Source organism: Rattus rattus, chromosome 4 (genome assembly GCF_011064425.1).
Source record: "Rattus rattus isolate New Zealand chromosome 4, Rrattus_CSIRO_v1, whole genome shotgun sequence".
NCBI lineage: Eukaryota > Metazoa > Chordata > Mammalia > Rodentia > Muridae > Rattus > Rattus rattus.
Genome location: NC_046157.1, coordinates 14,477,903 through 14,499,345, shown reverse-complemented (window position 1 = coordinate 14,499,345; position 21,443 = coordinate 14,477,903). Strand labels below are relative to the sequence as shown.

General features: G+C 41.4%; 1 protein-coding gene across 4 annotated transcripts in view; it reads right to left on the bottom strand.

Annotated features, from left to right (window-relative positions):
- Positions 1-21,034, bottom strand: part of Opa1 (OPA1 mitochondrial dynamin like GTPase) — a 77,899-nt gene extending 56,865 nt beyond the window's left edge. The window contains exons 1-7 of one of the 4 annotated variants that reach the window (XM_032900055.1): positions 20,769-21,034; positions 15,345-15,663; positions 14,850-14,946; positions 12,242-12,349; positions 11,767-11,820; positions 10,906-10,973; positions 3,019-3,129 (exon numbers count right to left, since the gene is read on the bottom strand). In XM_032900055.1, the coding sequence (XP_032755946.1) occupies positions 3,019-3,129; positions 10,906-10,973; positions 11,767-11,820; positions 12,242-12,349; positions 14,850-14,946; positions 15,345-15,663; positions 20,769-20,800 (789 nt within the window). In that variant the 5' untranslated portion in view covers positions 20,801-21,034. The remainder of the gene's footprint in view (positions 1-3,018; positions 3,130-10,905; positions 10,974-11,766; positions 11,821-12,241; positions 12,350-14,849; positions 14,947-15,344; positions 15,664-20,768) is intronic. The other 3 variants (XM_032900057.1, XM_032900056.1, XM_032900058.1) reach the window with 3 other exon arrangements.
- Positions 21,035-21,443: the final 409 nt, after the last annotated feature.

Below are 21,443 nucleotides of genomic sequence, written 5' to 3'. Positions count from 1 at the left end.
ATATAAATAAAATAAATAAATCTTTAAAAACAAAACAAAACCACCTAAAATAATTAAATTAAAAAGTTAAAATGTTAATGGAAGCCAAGGGCTATTAAAGGTTAACTTAGTAGTTTGGTTAAAATAAAGGACTATATAAGAAGGTAAAACAATTAATTAGAATATTACAAAAAAGCATACTTCCTAGCTGCTTCATTTAAAAAGGATCAAAATCAACATTTTAAAGTAGGTGGTATAGATAGAACTTAGATCTCATTTTTTCCCCTAAGATCTAGGATGAAAATTCTTAGGTTTATAAAACAAGTATTAAAGATTGGTATGAAGATAACTTACATGTTTTCTTAGAGACTAGCATGAGCTCTCTCTAATCTGTCGTTTGTTGTAGTTATTTTTTAATGTGCATGGGCCTGTGTGTGTGTGTGTGTGTGTGTGTGTGTGTGTGTGTGTGTGTGTGTGTATGTGTGTGTGTGTGTATGTATGCATGCCCATGTGTATGCCTGTGTCCATGTGTGTGGAAGCCAGAAGACTAGTTTGGTCCCAGAGACACTACACACCCCTTAGAGAAAGGGTCTCTACTGCTCTAGAGCTCTCCAATTAGACCCAGCCGGCCAGGGAGCCCCTGGGAGCCCATTTCTGCTGCCCCAGCACTGGGACTCTGCTACTTGGGTTCTGGGGTCAAAGTCAGATCCTCATGCTTGTGAGGCCTGCACGCCCTGCTGCCTCTTTAGACAGCTTAGACATGCTTTCCTCCAGTAGCTTTACAACACGAGGCACGCTCTGTTGTGTAATGTATTTAGTTTCCACTAAATTAATTTTAAAGTCACCCTGACAGGAAGCAGAGCATTTCTACAATTCCAAGGCTGTGAACCTGATGGAGAAAGGGTGGGACCTTTCGCACAAGTGAGCTCACGTCAGAGAGAATCCCTCAGCTCGGCGTGAGAACAAAACTGACTTTAGAACTTATTTTCTATAGTAAGTCACTGTGGCTGTTCTGAAATTCTCAAGTATGTATCTGAGAATCCCCGGAAAATTATGAGTATATACTCACAGGAGGAAAATTACCAACACCTCCTGCCCCTGGTTATCTCTTTTGCTCAGAAAATAGAGGCAAACATTTGACTTCTAACAAAATATTAAAAAACAGAGACCTAGATTTTCAAGAATGAAGAAATAATTAGAGGACTTCAAAGTACCTATGGTTTATTTTAGGTCTTATGTAAACCTTAAATGCCTAGAATGATAAAAATCTCAGGAATACAGATTTTGGTTGAGATGGTGAAGAGCTGTCACTGTGCACTAACTTTAGGGAGCAGAGGAAGACAAGGTAAGGAACTAGTGTTTAGGACGGTAAGCAGAATGGGCTCATTGTGGAATAGTATAAATTATTTTTAAAGGCCCATTAACTTTCACACAAGGCAACTACACAGTGGGCAGGAACAAGTCCTGGTTGTGTCCCACTAGGTGTTCCATTACAAACAAACCAGACAAAGTACAGTTCTGTCATGATCCTTCACAAACTGCCACAGAGAGGAACTACAGGTCGTGTAAGTAACTGCGCAAAGAGACCAGGAGTGACAGTGTCCTTAAGTCTGAAGACAGACTTGTAAAGCAGGCCTAAACTGAACATTCTTGTTCGGACTCTCAGAAAGTCAGCCAGAACTCATTACTTACATTCCTGGAATGGTCAGAATTAGAAGCATTATTATAGTCTTACACTGCATCTTATATCTTAGGATAGCAGACAGGGCCTCATTTCAGTTTATCATTATGAAAAAAAGACCAAACTGTAATTGGTACCGATTCATAATTCTAGGTAACATTCCAGAACACACAAACTTCTCCCACTTCTTTCTGTAACAAAGCTATGGTATGGATGGCTCAGTGAAGGCACCTCCCTTCTGAGAATATTTAAATGATAGACTCACAACATATGCAAACACAGAATGTTCAAATAAGTCTTTCCTCAAGTCAAGAACCACCCCCCCTGGGGTTGGGGATTTGGCTCAGTGGTAGAGCGCTTGCCTAGGAAGCGCAAGATCCTGGGTTCGATCCCCAGCCCTGAAAAAAAAAAAAAAAAAAAAAAAAAAGAACCCCCCCCCTCTCTCTCCCCGTCTGTCTTATTTCCCCTTGAGAGAAGGTTTCACTTTTATAGCCCTGGCTGTCCTAGAACCTGCTCTGTAGACCAGGCTGGCCTTGAACTCACAGGGATCCACCGGCCTCTGCTCCCCAGTGCTAGGATTAAAGGTGGTCATCACCACTGCCAGCTACATCTCCTTTAAACCAAAAGATGAAATAATTTTTCTTTTTCTACTTATTTACTCATCCACTGAAAACTGAACAATATATTGTTGTTGGTTGCACAGCCATGGAATTGAGAAAAAGCAGGAAATGACATTAAGCAGACATGGAATTATGGTGACAACTCTCACGCACTGACCACCAGTTAGCCAGTAGAAGCACTGTACTAAACCTGTATCTAGACTCTCCCTTGACTTAGATGCAAATGAGAAGCTAGCTATATGATGGATCCCCTTTCCTGAATATATCTTGTACATAGCTTTAATATTTTTCTGGTCTTACTTAAAAAATTCTCTAAGAGATGAGATAATTTCTGCCTATAAATGCACAATCATCACACTCACTTCATTGTGAGAGAAGTCTGTGTAGGACACAGGGACTGACCTATGGGACTCTGGTGTTAAAAGCACACTTTTAAGGATTTCGTACAGCTTCAACTCCCAATTATTCGAGTGACTCAACTGTACCACACAAACAGCTGTTCATAATTTCACTCTAAACGCAAATGTACAGACTTACAGATGACCTAAACTGCTAGACTTGAGCTTCTATTCTGGGCTTTGGCTACCCTACCCACTTTGGGGTAAGATGTATCCTTTCAATTGACTTTGTTAAGCACACTTTCCAGTGACTGGAGTCCAGCAATGGTTAGGGTGATCTGGTCTGGCAGAAATGACCGATTAGTGTGATGCATCAGTAGCCCCTTAAGCCATCCGTCACCTTGCGCTTCTGTTGAGCATAGCTCGTGCTATACTGGCCAGCGGCTCTGCGGGCTTCCTCTTCGTGCTCTTGGATTTGCTGTTGTAAGAGAATGAGCTCACCAAGCAGACCCTGCCATGAGTTTACAATGAGGAGAAGAGGAAAAGTGGGGAGGGAGAACAATGTTAAACCAAAGGGCACAACAGAAGAACAGATGCAAGACAGGGAGGGGTGGATAAGCTTAAAACAAAAATGGAGACTCAGACACCTAGAGCATTGTCCCACAAGTGCGCTCTGCACTGCACTTCCATTTTCCCCTTAGTAAAACTGGGTTCTTAGAAAAGCAAAACAGCATGGCTTAAAAAGTGAGAGTGCAATAACCACTAAGCAGACAGCCAGCCGGCCGGCCGGCATCAACACAGTAAAGCTAGACTGACGGACATGCTCAAGGGAGCCGGCGTGGCAGGTCCCTGGATGTCTTGGTAAAACCCTTTGTAAAATTGCCAATGTGCGCTAATGTATGCTGTTGACTTGAAACACTACATACGAAATTCAACTGCATTTTCACTTTTTATGAGCTGTTCTGACATAGAAATAGGCTCTGAGAAAGTAACTGAGTACATATCAATTACTAAAAAAATATAATTAAGATACCGAGACAATACAGTTATTATAAAAACTGAAAAGTTAGAGCCAGTTTTGGCCACGTTACCTTTTTTCTCTCTAACACTGAGTCTACTCAACCACTAAAGGTTAAGCTGGTAGACCATGATTACACTGTGTTCACGTGTGCCGCAATGCTAAGCCCATGTGGTCTTCTGGGCAGTGCTTCCCGGGGTGGCAGGTGCTGTCCACTGAGGAGGGGGTGGGTGCCTCTGTTATAAATTGCTGGCCTATGAGACGGCCAATCTTGGGAATAAAGCAGCTAAGGCTCAACACTGATACTAGATTGATGGGTTCTCAATCAGCACAGTGAAAACAGTGACGTTTCAGCAAATGACCAATTTGAATAGTGTAGTGTGTTAGAAACAATAGGCACACACCTGCCCAGTCATAAAACTAAAGGCCAGAGAGCTAGCAATTATTAAAACAACCTAAACCAGGACTTCAGAGCTTCAGATTTAAACAAAAAAAAAAAAAAAAGTAAAAAATGCCATGTTTTATATTATCAGAAAATCTCTTAATATAAAAAAGCTGGTTAATGGTTTGTTCAAATGTTAGTTTGTGGGCTCGCCCAAGGGCTTACTTAATACCTTATATAACCCAAGAACCTAGGTAACCATAAATGAGCTCCCAAAATAATATGGGGAGGTGTAGCATCATGGTAATATAAAGACTGATATAAAACTGGGGATTCTGTTTTATTCTTAGTTTTGATACTAATGATTACTGTCAGTATCAGACAATGAATGAAACTGGTTTACAGCAAATCAAAGGATGAAAGTAGCTTGAAATTTCAACATGTTTCCAGATTCAATAGTATAAGAGGAACTCATAAAACTTGATGCTATCTTTTAAGATATAGATATTATCTTTAAGATATATATTTTAACATATACGTGTATACACATACACACACACACAGTCATTGACAAATTTATCAAAGTCACCTACCATCTTCATTATCCCATAATTTTTGTCATCCCATACATCAAATAACAAACAGTAATTTAACAGTGCTGCCCACTTGATCATTGACCTTCATTGACCTTCATTATCATGTACTCCAACCACCCAACTGCTCGGCTCACACAAAACAACTGTCTTTAAAGAAGGCTTCCTATGTGAGCCTAGGGTGTGTCCAACCTTCACGGCACAAAACCACAATCTTACGCCAGACATTGTATTTGTATGAGGTTTTTTGTTGTTGTTGGGTTTTGTTTTGTTTGTTTTTAAAGTATTTTTTGGTAAGTCAATTATGCAGCTTTTAAGTGTAAACTTTGTAGGCCACAACTAGTGTCACAGTGTCAAAAGGCGGGACACACCTGGTAGCATCTGTTAATATTTACTTACCACTAAAACGCTATCTTAGAAACTATCAAGTAATTTTGACTCAGCTTGACTGCCCCACCCTGAGTTCTGCTTCTGTCTAAGCACAGTTGCGTAGTTACATGGTGGCATCTATGAGACTATCAGGAAATACTCTTTCTAGTGACACCTCACTTTCCTTCCAAGCTGCTACTGAAGCACTGCTATGTGAAGATAGGTGAAATTAACTGTTACCTCCTAAAAAAAAGTAGGAGAAAACAAGAATTAGACACAGAAAAAACTATCGACACTATGTTATGCATCTTAAGATCAGCTCTCCCCAACTTTAAGTACCAGTTCACAAGCTGTACCTTTGCTAGTCTCTGAGCACACAGAATAGCAGAGACAGATGGACAGACAGCCTTAGACGGACAAAACAGATCTGTGCCAGTGAACACTCTGCAGAGCTTAAACCGTCGCTCAAGAGACAGTCATTTAGAAACTAAGATTCAGTCATTGTTATAAATCACGACTATAATTAACACTATAGTAGGTAATTTCTATAATTTACCTTCTATAATTTATAAAATAAAGCCCCACTTTGAGACAGGTTTCACCCCATAATTCTAGCTGGCCTGGAACTGGCTCTGTAGACCAGGCTGGTCTTGAACTCAGAGATCTGCCCGGTGCTGTCATTAGAGGCATGAGCCACTACGCCTGGCTCAGAAGGAATGCTCTTCAATGATCTGGTCATTGTTACTTTGACACTGTAATTCTGTCTCATGTTTCAGGTATAACATTCACAGTTGTAAAAAATATGACAGCATCAAAATCAAGAAAATTAGTTTTAACAAGAGTTATACAAAACAACTAAAAATACTAGTTTAAGATTTAATGAGTTTGGTGGAAAAGATTTTAATAAATTTGAGGTGTTATGCCATGGTCTAACTATCAGCTCCCCCAAATTCATAGTGAAGCCTAACCTAACACCGGCCTATGCATGGTGATAAGGTCACAGGCCTCCAGGTTAAGTGTTCTTGTAAAAGAGACTCCAGGAACTGCCTAGCCTCTTCTGCCATATATATATATATATATATATATATATATATATATATATATATATATATAGAGAGAGAGAGAGAGAGAGAGAGAGAATGCTCACCAGCCATCACTCCCACCAGCACCTTAATCTGCTATCCCAGCTCCAGCACTGCGAGGAATACACTGTTGTTTATAATGCAGCCATTTGTGGCATTTCTGTAATAAAGCTGGAACAGGCTAATTACATCACTTGCTATGTACCCACACAGGTCTCAAAAGCCTTGGCTTCCAGCAAGCCTCCTTTCTCAGCTTCCTGAGCGGCTGGCACCGCGACAATGTGCCACTGTTTATGTGAGTACCTAGCACCTTAAGTGAGGCCTGGCACATCTGAGATGTGGTACAGGGTTTGGCACGTATTGTTGATTGAGTGAGTTGGGCACAGCTGATTTCATCTATCACTCACCTGTTTCTAGTTTAAGATAATTTAAATTGGGCAGCCATTGGTTGGCCGTTCCCTTACTTTCTACTCCTTCTTTATTCCTGCACCTCTTAAGGCAGCAACGCTTGTGGGTGGAAGGTTTTGTGGCTGGGTTGGTGTCTCCATTCCTCCACTGGAAGTCTTGCCTGGTTATAGCAGGTGACATTTCATAGGCCCTATTGCTAAGAGTCTTAGCTAGGAAACTTCAATAGGGATGCAAAGTAAATACATTAATTAGTGAAAAAAAGAGAATTTAAAACCCTTTAGAAGGTATATAGTCAGTCCTACAAACCATTTCCAATTTTTCACAATGTCCAAAAGACTTCATAACAAAACAAGAAGAATTAATAAAATGTTAAATGCCATTAACATACAACGAGTCACAGAAAGTGATGACCGTTGTTGTCACTGGCCCCTTAACTCTTAACAGCTTTACATTTACTTAGGAGTTACTCCTCATAACCTTTCAAGGGGGCTTCCTTTTTTCAACAGAGGAAATCAGGAACTCAGAGAAGCTAAACCATTTGTTGAGGGTTACAGTTTGGAAAACAGAAAAAACAGGACCTGTGATTGCAAAATCTGCATCAGTACCACCCCGTAATCCTGCAGAGCTCTCTGTTCAGAGTGCCTTTGGCCCATCGGTATCAACCTACACGTCTAAGAGCACAGTGGCAGGATCACTGCAGAGAAAAGAGTTGACAACCTGTGGTGGGCAGGCTGAGTAGCTTACAGAGACATTATGGTCTGCAAACCCAAACAAAGTATCTAATATCTAATATCAGGCCCTGTACCTATGCCAAACTACGTTTTGGTTTAGTAAAAAGAACTGTATTCCTAAGCAGTACTTCCTAAAGTTTGAATAACTTTCAATAACTTGTTTAGCTAAAAAACAAAACAAAACAAACAAAATCAAACTTGGTTTCCTTGCATATTATTGCTCAAGATACTTATGAATGCAAAATTTGTTATTGGTTGTCGAAAATGAAGTGTCTTCCTGAATGTAAAACTTGTTATAGGCTGTCAAAATGAATGTCTTCCTCCTTTGAAATATTTTTTCTCCAATCAGAAATAGCACACTATATAATTTACTACTTGGACATTTTCTACAAATAGTTTTAAGAGATAAAATGGCTATCAGTAATTATCAATATTACAATTTCCATTAAATCTTTGTAAGGGTCTACCTATGACAGTATGATTTATTGATACATTTTCATACTAGTTTTGAATGACATAAACACACAACAAACTTCTTATTGGCAATGCCGCAGGGCTGTCTGCTCAGTCATTCCATTTCCCCTACTTCTCCTCTGATCTACTAAGTACACTGTGCTGTGTAGTCTTGCTAAGAATGTATCTAATCTATGCTAGTAGCTGTGCAGAAAACAAGAATTCCTCAAACCCGAGGTACTTGATGGTGCTGGGTTACAATTATTGGGTCCACTCACTCACTCACTAAAACAGGCTTTCCTCTCCAGGTCCCAACTTGGCTTCTGAAGGTTTTAAGTTCTCCAGATTCCAAGGACTTTACAAAGTTCACACAAATATTTCCTCCAGCGAATAAAAATGTTAAAAATTTCCTCCCAATTTTAAACTTTGATTAATATAACCGTTCATTATAAAGTAGTAGTGTTATATGCCGGCATGATTTACATGTCTAAACTTTGGATTACCACCACACGAATGGCGTCCACAATCTAGCAGATGTGTGTTTAGGCAGAAGCAAAGGAATGATGATTACTTGGACTACTGCAGTGTCTTCTGCCTTCTGTGCTTTCTCCCCTGTAATCCCCAGACGCACAAGGCTAGTGAGTCAGGATGGGAAGCACAAGCCAGCAGCCCACCCTGCTCAGTCTGACTGCTCCTCCGATGTGACAGTGAGCTCCCTCAGCTCCCTTTACTTCAGCTGGCTTTGAGGGTCCTAACTATCCCTCTACTGCCAGACTTTCTGGATGTGCTCCCCTATGAGAGAGGGCAGACCTTTATTTCAGTTCTAGCTATAGAAATGTATTCCCATTACTATTATTTAAAAACATTGCATGTCCTTTTTTTTCTAGTAGAGAAGGACCACAACCATGAACCTGACTGCTTCACACCCTGAACACAAAGTAGGTGAAACCAGGCATATTCAGGCTGGTATAGCTGTTGATCAGAATATGATTTTAATGAGTACATCTTAAGATTTAAGACTAAACAATAAAAAGGTAATGAGAAACTCTGGATGTCATCCACGCACTTCTGATGACAACGCAAATCTTTGGAACTGACACCTGGGGGGCTGGAGAGATGGTTCACTGGTTAGCGCTGCTATTCTAGAGGATGAAGGCTTCCTTCCCAGTACCCACAGAGCAGCTCACAACTGACTGTAATTCTAGTCTTGGGATCAAACACCCCTTTTGCTTCTGTGGGCACACATGTAGTGTACAGGCAAAACACCCCCACAAACAAACAAACAAAAACTAATACCTGGATGATGTGAAAAAGGCTACCTACCACCAGGCTCATGTCAGTCCTTGCACAATGATATCCAAACATCACTTAGTAGGCAAGGTTCATCCGGTCACACCAACGTGTCTATTTGGACCGTGTCTACAAGGCTTATTATTACCCTCAAGTATCCTAGAAACAACACTGCATTGAGGGAACCTAAAACTATCTGCTGCATGTCAACATCTTCCACCATATTAGCATCATCTATAATTTGACTTAATTAAAACCTGTAATAACAGCAGCACAGGCATAATTCTAGACTTGATTCTTTACAATAAATCACTGGAGAAATACTTGGTAAGCTTGGACAATTTAATAAATGTATGTGAGAATACAAGTGGCCGAGGATTCTGGAAGAGGGTGTCAGGTCCTTCAGCACTAATTACAGGTTGTGGCAAGCCACTTCTTGTGGGTCCTCTGCAAGACCAAGAAGTGCTCTGATTGGCTGAGTCATATCTCTAGCCCCAAAGGATAAGTTCCATCAGGGGAAAGTAATTACCATAAATACAGATAAAGGAGGAGCCTACAAGGGGCATTTATTGTCAAACAAGCAAAGGAATATTAAAAAAAAACAACAAATTTATTTTCATGTCAATTGAGTAGAATCAAATCTACATCAATAATTGATTCCCCAAGATGCATTCTCTTGCTTCCTCTCTAGTGCAGAGTCAATCACAGAACACTCATGTATCATTTTGGCAGAGTTTTAGGGGACTTACCTGAGTCGAGTCTGAACAAGGTGGCCACGCAACATGTGAATGAGTGAGAAAGCAGACCCCGGCATATCCACTGATTTAGGGAAAAGCACTGCAGCTTAAGGATCTACACTTCCAACCTGTCTGTCGCATGGGCCCTTCTCCTCGGATCAACTCATTAGGTTTACTGGCTTTCGTGGTCAAGGCTTTCTCTGGCTTAAAATCAGCGACATTTGTCAAGCCATATTCTAGCACTATCCCTCAATGCAAAACCAAGAGTGCTCCTTAACTAAAATTATCTCTACTAAAAACAGGTCAAAACGAAAGCAAATACATACTCTGAAGTATGTTTTACCTAAAAAGTGAACAAAAAGAAATCTTGGAAATATATTTAAAAATTGGGATAGAATAAAAAAAGGTTCAAGTTAAAAGAAAGGGAAAGAAATAGAAATACAGAAATTATTTCTTTCTGTTCCTTAATAATCATAAAATTATTTCTTTCCCATGATGCTTTAAAGTTCAGTATAAATTAAATGGTCCACATTTAAATGTTTACAGAATATTTTACTCACAAATTTATTTATCTAGACATTATTTTTACAAAACTTTACATATAATTATTTATTTTCTAGTTAAAGATGACCGTTATGGTGGAGCACATGGGCAGACATGTAGAGGAACTCACGTGACATAGCTCAGCAGTTCTCTACGTTTCACATGCAATGGCCCCACAGGGTCCACATGCATTTGTCTGAGGAGGTGCCATACTGACAGACCTCTCAACGGACTCACCATACACAACCCTGTAGCGTCTCAGTACGTAAGAACTGACTTACTCACTAGTAACTCACTTTCTACTCTCTCATATCTTTCCTCCGAAGCAATCGTAAGTCTCCAGAAGAGCAAGTAGGTTCTATGCATAAACCCGGTATGCTGTACGCTGTGTCCTCCTGGAGAGCTGTGAACATGCTGACTGTGTGCAAAGTCCCAAGAAAGAGAAGACCACTTAAACCGTCTACGCTGGCTTTTCCTTTTCATGTACAGTTTATAACACACCCTTGAAGTTATTTCACAGAGCATAACTGAAGGGGAGGCTGTCTCTGTTCTATTCCAGAACAGCTGCACTAACACCTGAAGTTTTCTAGAAATATATTAGCATTTTTAAATATTTCAAAAATTGGGGAAAAGCTAAGTTTTCCGGGACTCCCTGTGAGATGAGCTCTGTTTTATACTTACCTTCCTATAGTGCTTGTCACTTTCGGATCCATGATCTGTTGCTCTAAATGCTGTTTCTCCAGGTGAACCTTAAAGATAAACACACTTGTTTACATTCTCCAATGACGTCAACAGCCTAAGCTAAATTCCAATCACAGCTAAGCAATTCAGAAAGTGGGGTGCGAGGAGACCGAGGACACATCCCAGCGACAGAGTGAGTTCTTGCCTCGTCTACACTGGGTCCCCAGCACTGCAACAGGAAAACCAAAACAAACAAGTCCCAGCCAGGCAGGTGCATGCCTGGGATCCCAGCACCTACACTCAGGAGGCTGAGGCTGGGCTGAACGTGAGATCAAAGCTCAAAAGAAACCAAACGAGCTTCGAAGAATACATTTTTATTTTTAAGAAAATGACTGGCAATCAATGTCAAACAATCTCGAACAATCAATTTTTAAACTATAAGTGAGAATTGCGAGCTCTTTGGTAAGGATGGCTTTACAAAGCAGCGCTCACAGCCTAGTCAAGCCCCACTGCCAGCAGACAACGTGTGAGCACAAAGCACATTTAAGTGTCACCATGACAGGGCAGATGAGACAAGCTAAAATCACTTTTCATTTCAATTTTTTCCAAGAAAACACTTTGGCTAAGCAAATTTTCTTTTAATAAGTTTAAATCATGTATTTAGCAATTTGTTTTGCTATGAATATACTGTCTATTATTATTTCCATCAAAAAGGATATAAGTTTGCGTAATCAGTTCTGGGTTTAAAGATCAGCATATACAAGCAGGATTATAAATCCGGTCTCCACTTTTATTTGCGACTAGTTTATTAGAAGCGTTTAAAAGGCATGTTAAGATCAGCAAAAATGTCTCGTTACACACCTAACAAGAGAAGTGGCTCAGAAACTTCTATGACTTCACTAACCAATTTGGGACCTGTAAAAAGTCAGCAAAAGGGGAAATAAAAATTTAATAATAAGCAGAGATGTCTGAGATTTCAGACTTATATCATATTAGGAAACAACTGGGCAAATATGCCAGGATGAACCCTTTAAATTATACTTCTTATGATCTGTAATGATTAAATTTAAAGTAGCAATATCGGTTTGAGGCAGTGATGAAAAGCAAATGCATAGGTGGTCTCATCTCCTTGTCAAGAAGGGATGTCTCTACTCACCAAAGAGCTAAGCACGCAGTTTCTTACCAACTTCATGCTAAGAATGAAAAGCATTGTGCAAACTCTGTGTTTACCTTGTGTTAAAATTGAATGCTTTTGCATTTGTTTTCATTAACAAAGAAGACCATCTGTGCAGCCTGCCTCTGAGGCTCCTCAGCCCTGGGAAAAGCCCCTCCTTACCCGCAGTGAAGAAATCCTTCAACAAGCTGAGGCTTTCGGTGATCTTGTCCAGGTCGGGAGCGAAATTGGCGAGGTCTTCTGAACTGGGAAGGGCTTTTCTGATTTTCTCTAGAGGGGACCAAAACAGGAGTAACAGACAGTCTTGAGGGAGGCGACAGCCAAGATACTAGGGCTACAAATATGTCAACTTGCTTACACCTCAAGTCAGTCCTACAAATACTGTCAACTCCACTCATAGATGAAACACCAGGGCGCACAGTATGGGAGAATGGGAGCCAGGGGTCAAGAGCAGGCAGCCCAGCCTCAGAATCCAGCCTCTCAGTCATCACACAAAGATACTGGTAAGGACATCATGTTACACGGTACTAACATGCATTCTTCTTAAAAAATGAAGCTGTCGATGTGGAGAAAGAGGAACACTCCTCCATTGTTGGTGGGATTGCAGACTGGTACAACCATTCTGGAAATCAGTCTGGAGGTTCCTCAGAAAATTGGACATTGAACTGCCTGAGGATCCAGCTATACCTCTCTTGGGCATATACCCAAAAGATGCCCCAACATATAACAAAGACACGTGCTCCACTATGTTCATAGCAGCCTTATTTATAATAGCCAGAAGCTGGAAAAGATCCCAGATGCCCTTCAACAGAGGAACGGATACAGAAAATGTGGTACATCTACACAATGGAATATTACTCAGCTATCAAAAACAATGACTTTATGAAATTCATAGGCAAATGGTCGGAATTGGAAAATATCATCCTGAGTGAGGTAACCCAATCACAGAAAAACACACGGTATGCACTCATTGATAAGTGGCTATTAGCCCAAATGCTTGAATTACCCTAGATGCCTAGAACAAATGAAACTCAAGACAGATGATCAAAATGTGAGTGCCTCACTCCTTCTTTAAAAGGGGAACAAGAATACCCTTGGCAGGGAATAGAGAGGCAAAGATTAAAACAGACACAGAAGGAACACCCATTCAGAGCCTGCCCCACATGTGGCCCATGCATATACAGCCATCCAATTAGACAAGATGGATGAAGCAAAGAAGTGCAGGCAGACAGGAGCCGGATGTAGATCTCTCCCGAGAGACACAGCCAGAATACAGCAAACACAGAGGCGTATGCCAGCAGCAAACCACTGATTTGAGAATAGGACCCCCGTTGATGGAATCAGAGAAAGAACTGGAAGAGCTTGAAGGGGTTCGAGACCCCATATGTACAACAATGCCAAGCAACCAGAGCTTCCAGGGACTAAGCCACTACCTAAAGACTATACATGGACTGACCCTGGACTCTGACCTCATAGGTAGCAATGAATATCCTAGTAAGAGCACCAGTGGAAGGGGAAGCCCTGGGTCCTGCAAAGACTGAACCCCCAGTGAACTGATTGGGGGGGGGGGGGGCAATGGGGGGGAGGATGGGGAGGGGAACACCCATAAAGAAGGGGAGGGGGAGGGATTAGGGGGATGTTTGCCCGGAAACCGGGAAAGGGAATAACACTCGAAATGTATATAAGAAATACTCAAGTTAATAAAAAAAAAAATAAATAAAAGAATACTTCCCCTAAAAAAAAATAATTATTACAACAGGAAAAAAAAAATGAAGCTGTCCCTTTCCTTTTTTTTTTTTTTTGTTCTTTTTTTCGGAGCTGGGGACCGAACCCAGGACCTTGCGCTTCCTAGGCAAGCGCTCTACCACTGAGCTAAATCACCAACCCCCAGCTGTCCCTTTCCTAAAAATACCTTTGTTACCATGGCTACATTTAAGAGGTACTATGAGGAGGCACTTATGTAGATGAATTCCACCTCCACAGGTCTTAAAAGGGACTCCAAGTCTTTAAGCTCATGAGTTACTGGCCATCAGCGACTGACTGTCCTCACTCACTTGTTACAGCAGGGGCAGTGTTTTAAGGGGTGAAGTCACTCTGCACACCAACAGACTTTTAAGGAACTTGGCTGCAGAAAGTAGAAACAACCAAGGTAGTCTACCAAAAAGCGATAGCTTAGGGTCCTAGTGTGTATGATGCAGGCGATGTTGCTATGTGGAAAGGCTGCTAGCAGCAAGGAAACGCAGAGACAAAGTGCTAGGTAGCAAACACAAGGCACACCTCCTTATGACTAGGTAACTCTTAAATAAGAAACAGGTTAACCCATTCAATAAATAAGCGAAGCTAGAGGAAAGTAGTTCAAAAGGGGGGTGGCAGTCATGTTAAAATGAGAATATTGGATACTTATTCTTATATTCTTTTTCCTCTGGGTTGGCAAATTGGCTCAATGGGTAAGAGTGCCTGTTATCAGGCCTGTCAACCCAAAGGTAACCACGGATCCCTTTTAATTACAAAAGACTCCCACAAAATGTCTTCTGATCTCTATACACATCCCTTGGAATGCACATGTGTATCTGCATGTGTGTGCCTACTAGTGTGAGACACACATATAAATAAATGTAATGAAAATTAATTTTTATTTTATAGATTATTACTTTCATTACTAAAATAAAACTATCACATATTTGACTCAAGCTTTAAAACTACAATGCAACTATTTCTACTGCCATCCCCTCAGAACCCAAAAGCTATTTATAATGTTGATGATACAAACCCAAATCAATATACTCATCAATTTCCCATATAAAGTCAGGCACAATCCACTTATAGTCACTAAGGTCTGGTATCATTTCTTTCCATTCATCGAAGGTCTAAAAGACAAGAATGCATGTCAACCAGGTACTCCAAATGCCATAAACCAATATAAAGAGAAAGCATGTTGATTAAAACAGTCTTCAAGGAGAATGTATCACGTATAGAATTTTTAAGGAACAACGTTTTTAAGGGATAAATTAAAATAGCAATGTTTAGAAACAAATTTAAGTGTTCTTACTCCCAGACCAGGGCTCCATCTTCCAGGTCATCTATAATTTTGGTTAATATTTAATAGCACCATAGGACATAGGACATAGGACATATATACAGTGACTGCTTCAGTAGCTAGTTACATTTTACTCACTAAAGAAAAACGACAATTTCTTTCTACTATGCTATACGAATTTACAATATTTTGGAACAATTAGAATTTAAAGTAAGAAAGTAAACTCACTTTTTTGGCTGTATAGCCACCTCCAACAGCAGATCCCAGTATAATATATCGAAGTTTTAAGAGCCTTGCAGCTAACCTTGCTGGCCAAAAGTTCCTGCGGGGTTGGTAGCCATATTTAATTGGAGAAAGTTTCAATTTATGTAAAGAAAGGTTAGTTAGAGAAGAGAACTGCTGAACAGATGTCCTTAATTGGGGTCTTTGAAGCTTGAGGGCAGGATGATGTGAACGATAAATACTTCGGGAAACCAGATGCAGTTTTTGGAGCGGTACGTTTCTCTGTACTCCAGAGCTGTGCTTCACTAAGGATTGGCAGACTTCACTGAAAAAACAAACAAGAATGGGAGAAACATAAGAGAAGGCAACAATGCCTAAGAATGACAGGAAAGGTCACGCATGCACACTGACAAGCCACGCCCCATCACGCGCTAGTTTGCTGGGTGCCAGCTCAATCCTGTTGAAAATCCTGCCACAAAAATAACCCACACCACCCCATTCTACAGCTGAGGGAAATGTGGCACAACCGGCCCCAGACAACTCTAATGCAAGGAATGAAGGTGGAATATTAGTTCAGGCACAGGGACTCCAGACTCTCTATGCTAATCTACTATATGTGGGCTGTGATACTTTCTGGTTCAAGGAACTGAAACCAAAGAGGGAAGAGGTGGGCATTTGTTTTACCAACAGCTGTGCACTATAATAGATGGTAACAAAAATGCATGCATTTTTTAAGTTTAAAATTTCTATTATAACTCATTCTATGTGCATTGGTGCTTTGCCTGCATGCATAGCTGGTCACTTGTTTGAATGGTACCAGCAGAAGCCAGAGACGCATTGGATCTCCTGGAACTGGAGTTACAGATGGTTCTGAGCTTCAAATGGGTCATGGAAACCAAACCCAGGTCCTATGCAAGAGCAGCCTTCTGTTCAGCCCCACAATAAGGTATTCCTGACATAGAGGCAATACAGGAAAAGGAGGAACCGACCAGCAATTGCCTTCGGAACCCGAGGAATCTGCCAGGGAGGACATAAGGATGCCAAGTGCATGTGTGTGAGGAGGCTTCCTAGGCTGAGCTGCCATCAACACTGGCATCTGTAGCAGGCTCACACCCCTGCACACTCTGTAAGAGCCTGGGCTCACATCCCTGCACACTCTGTAAGAGCCTGCGCTCACATCCCTGCACACTCTGTAAGAGCCTGGGCTCAAACCCCTGCACACTCTGTAAGAGCCTGGGCTCACACCCCTGCACACTCTGTAAGAGCCTGGGCTCACACCCCTGCACACTCTGTAAGAGCCTGGGCTCACACCCCTGCACACTCTGTAAGAGCCTGGGCTCACACCCCTGCACACTCTGTAAGAGCCTGGGCTCACATCCCTGCACACTCTGTAAGAGCCTGGGCTCACATCCCTGCACACTCTGTAAGAGCCTGGGCTCACATCCCTGCACACTCTGTAAGAGCCTGGGCTCACATCCCTGCACACTGTAAGAGCCTGGGCTCACATCCCTGCACACTCTGTAAGAGCCTGGGCTCACATCCCTGCACACTCTGTAAGAGCCCTGAAAGGAAAGCTGCTAGGAGAAGTAATTAAAACCAGAAAACACAACTTGGTCAGCCATCCATCCCTCTCACTGCATGAACAAATCGTCTGCATCAGTCATTGGCTTTCAAGCTTAAATGTGATCAGATATCCAGACCCGGCAGCAAACGAGGGGCTCTTAACATGATATCATGTGTATTGACAGGATTCCTGAAAATACTGTAAACTTAAATAAGAGCATGTTCAAACATATTAGAGAATACAACATGTAGATTTAAACATTAAAAATGAGCTTAGTAAATACTAAAAAAGCAGTTTATTAAAAGTAAAGCTGTGCTTGCATATATATTAATAGCAGAAAATAAATTTAGAATATATTCTAATACAAATATAGAATATATCCTATATTCTACAATACAGAATAAAGAAAAAAATGCAGAAAACATAAGCTATGATGCAAAGCAATGGTATTAAAGTGGGAGGACAGGAGGTATAGTGTTGCCCAGGGGTACATGACAATGGTCCATTGGCATCAGCGAATAAAGATGCATACAGTGTGCACTGTGGGTGCACGGAGATGTATACAGCGTGCACTGTGGGTGCATGGAGATGTATACAGTGTGCGCTGTGGGTGCACAGAGGTGTGTACAGTGTGCACTGTGGGTGCACGGAGATGTATACAGTGTGCACTGTGGGTGCATGGGTAAGTTTGGGGGCTTTCTGTTTGTTTACAGTAGATCTGCCTTTTATTGTGCATACTCATAAACAGATCATAATATAGCAAGGATTTACAACATGTAGTTTTATGACTTGGCTTACAACTTAGTACATTACAAACATTTCCTCTTTTACAACAGTTAACTGTGTAGCTTGAAGAAAACATCAACTAATCTTCCAGGAGAGATGTCCTTCCAAGGTGACCTCATATCTTTCACAATGCATGGAGAAAAATAGGGAGCCCATATCTTAATTACCTTCCTATAGATATAGAAACTTGCCCTTCAGTGATTTAACTCTTTCATTTTCTGTGACTGGGTCTTGCTCTTTAACCCTTTTGGACCTGGTATTGCTAAGTAGCTCAGCCTGGCCTTGAACTTCTAGCTTTGTCTCAGTTTTCTGAGTATTGAGACTACAGGTGTAAAATGGCTTAATGATGTTAGCTTTTAATGTGCATCTACTTAAGCATCAATCAAGAAATCCATTTTATTTTCCCCAACCTTTATCTGTCATTAATGAAAGCAGCATATTATTTAATCTTATTTTTAAAGTAGGCATATAATGCAAATAGTTAATCATTATACAAGTAAATAAATAACATTTTAAGATAGATATGTGTATGAACATTTTGGGGCAGATGCATACTTTTCTTTTTAAAGCAGATGAAGGGCAGAGGTTGTATTCAGAAATGAAGAACATACTGGACCTATCTAAGAAATCGCATTTTCTTTTAGAAGTATTCAGAAAGAAAAAGAACAGATGCACTGGAAGGAAGAAAATAAAGTTGAAGAAAAATTTTGCAGAACTGAAGAGAATTTTAAAATCAAAGGTCAAGCCAGACGAGTGCTGAAAAAGAAAACCCACAGCCGAACAAAGCCTTAGTAATCTGGGACAGACGGCAGAGTTGAGAAAGACCCGAAAAGTGGCTAAGGAGAGGGAAAGACTTCCTTATCCAAAGGAGCTTAAAAACTAAAGTCAAGCCAGGCAGTGGTGGTGCATGCCTTTAATCCCAGCACTTGGGAGGCAGAGGGAAGTGGGTCTCTGTGAGTTCGAGGCCAGCCAGAGGTACACAGAGAAACCCTGTCTGGAACAACAACAACAACAACAACAACAACAACAACAACAACAACAACAACAACAAAAACCCAAACAAACAAAAAGCAGTGAGAAAAAAAATCCAAAAGTCAAATGTAATAAAGTACATCTCCCACGTAACCTATCTTTGCTCACCTACCACATCATTTAGCTACACGGAGCTGTGCAGTACGAAATCATGTTTTCATTAGTTTTACACAAATATTTACTGCACCCCCCCAAAGTGTTGGTCATCGGTCTTCCATTTGACTTGTGCAAGAGAAGTATATTTATCTGTATATGGAAAGTCTGTTTTAACCTCATAAATAGAGTAGTACTTAGCTGCATAATTTCATAACTTAGCAGGAACTATGCTGTGCAAGGCAAATTCCAGAGCCTGGGGGTTTCTGGTTTTCCATTTCTTCCATTAGCTAAACTGTGCTTGGGCATAAGACATTCTAAAGCATGACTGTAGAAACATGTTCAAGACTTCAGAAACAATGTAGCCCAATGAAACGTAACTGATTAAACAAACAATACAAACTACAAACCTGTTTATTTGTAAACTCAATTTTAAGTGTTTCCTACATTCCTCTTTAGCAAGAGTAAGCTATCTTCTGCATTTTTTCCTGCTTTATAGAAAATTAGATGTCTCTACTTAATTATCAAACAGCAGCAATATAAAGGCTGTAAATAGCTCATTTCAATAGCAAAGGTTGTGAACTTACTGCTAAATTAGAATCCCACAAGATTAAAAATGACCACATTGTAGCAGAGGCAATTTGGACTCAATTAATTATGATGGAACAAATGGGTTCCAGTCCTTATAAGCCTAATACCTTATTTACACCATTAAAAAAGCTTTGGGGGGCAGGGCTGGTGAAATGACTTATTGGTTAAGAAGAAGGGCTACTCTTCCTGAAGACAGAGATTGGATTCCCAGCACCCACATGGTGACTCACAACTGTCTGCTACTCTAGTCTAAGTGACTGTCATCTGTCCTCTGTGGTCAGCAGCAGACACACAGACATACTTGCTAGTGAAATAGATACAAACACATTTTGAAACGTTCTAGGGGCTGTAGAGATGACTGATGCTTCTTGCAGAGGACCTGAGTTCAGTTCCCAGTATCTATCTGGGGCAGCTCAACTGCCTGCAACTCCTTCTCCAGGGAGATCCTACCCCTCCACCCAGAGAGGGCACCTGTACTCACGTTCCCATACAAATCTCTCCTCCCTACCACAATTAAAACAAAATCCTTTAAAAGTTCTAAATAAAATTTAAGATCAATGTTTAAAGGTGAAGTTAATTCAGAAGAACTAAACATTCTCCATCTTCCTTGGTGTAAACTACTTCCTATAGTCAAAAGTCTGAAACAACGTGCTAACAAATTTCATATATAAGATTAAATTTAGGATCAGTAAGTGCATATAGGAATTCATATAGGTACAACTATTTTATGATTTTCTACTTTAGAACAAGACTAGGGCAACAATAGCAGCGAGATTAGAAAAGTGCATCACATTGTATCAAAGTGTACCTCAACACGGAACAAAATCTCCTGAGGGGGCATCTCTTAAACACGGCCCGATATCATGTGCATCACTCTCTAGGTTTTACAGAGAGTCAGGCAAACGGGCAGAGAGCCCTTTCACACATAAGTATGAAAGTGCACAGTTTCAAGTATGCTGCTGCAATTGCTTCCAAGGAGCTGCAAGTGCAAAGTATATATGGCGTATGTCTGGAAGAAGACAGTTAAATGACACACACAGCGATACAAGGACAGTGCCAGGCCAGGTCGGAATGGCAACAATAAAAGCAGCAACTAGAGACAGATAACAGCGAGATCACAAGGGCAGGGACAGCAACGATGGGCCAAGGCTTAAGGCATCAAAAATCTTGTTGAACGGGGAGTGGTCACCAGCCAACTCCCGTCACTCCTCCGGGTACTTAAACATTCGCGAGAATTCTCAAAGAGCCCCGGCCTGGCCTGAGGGTCGGTCACCTGCACATTCAGGAAGTAGTGATGGGTCAACCCCACCGTCCAGATAGCCCAGAACGTGACATAACGGGGCCAGGTCGCAGGCCGCACTTACCAGGCCAGGGCAGCCCGACGTGCTCGCCACATCCCGCCAGCGCAGACCACACACAGGCGCCGAGACGGCCACGGGGGAGCCCCGTGTCGGCCCCACTCCGACTCCTGCTCCAGCAATGACCCAGGAAGCGGCCCTCAGCAACAAGGGCATAGAGCAGCCGCCGAGTCCCTCCCAATGGCGCATGGACTTCCGCAAGATCCGGCTGGGCTCCCGTAGTCAGTCCGTCCCCGAAATAACCACCTACAGGAACGCTAGGCAGGCTGCACAAATGTGCCGCGGATAACGTGCGCGTGCGCTAGAGCCTGTGGGCGGGACTTGTGTAGTGCTCCTCCTCTTGGCTCCGCCCCCAAAGTGTCCGGGTTGGAATTCTGAAAATAAACTTACCCCATTAAGGATAAGGAGGGCTGGGCGGGCTGGGCGCGGGAAATCCACACGATTAATATTTACTGGAGCAGCCAATATAAGGAGACCTGTTTCAAAGCATTTTCGTAACCTAACAATCTTATAGCCAGGAGATCTAGTCTAGGTATGCCAGGCACCTAGGTCTGAGATCTGATCCAGAAAGGGACTTCTGACATTTAAGGTATAGGTTAGGAATAAACACATATCGTTTTATGAAGGCACAGATGATTTTTTTTTAATTCTCTCTTTTGTTGGCTTTCATCTGAATTTAAT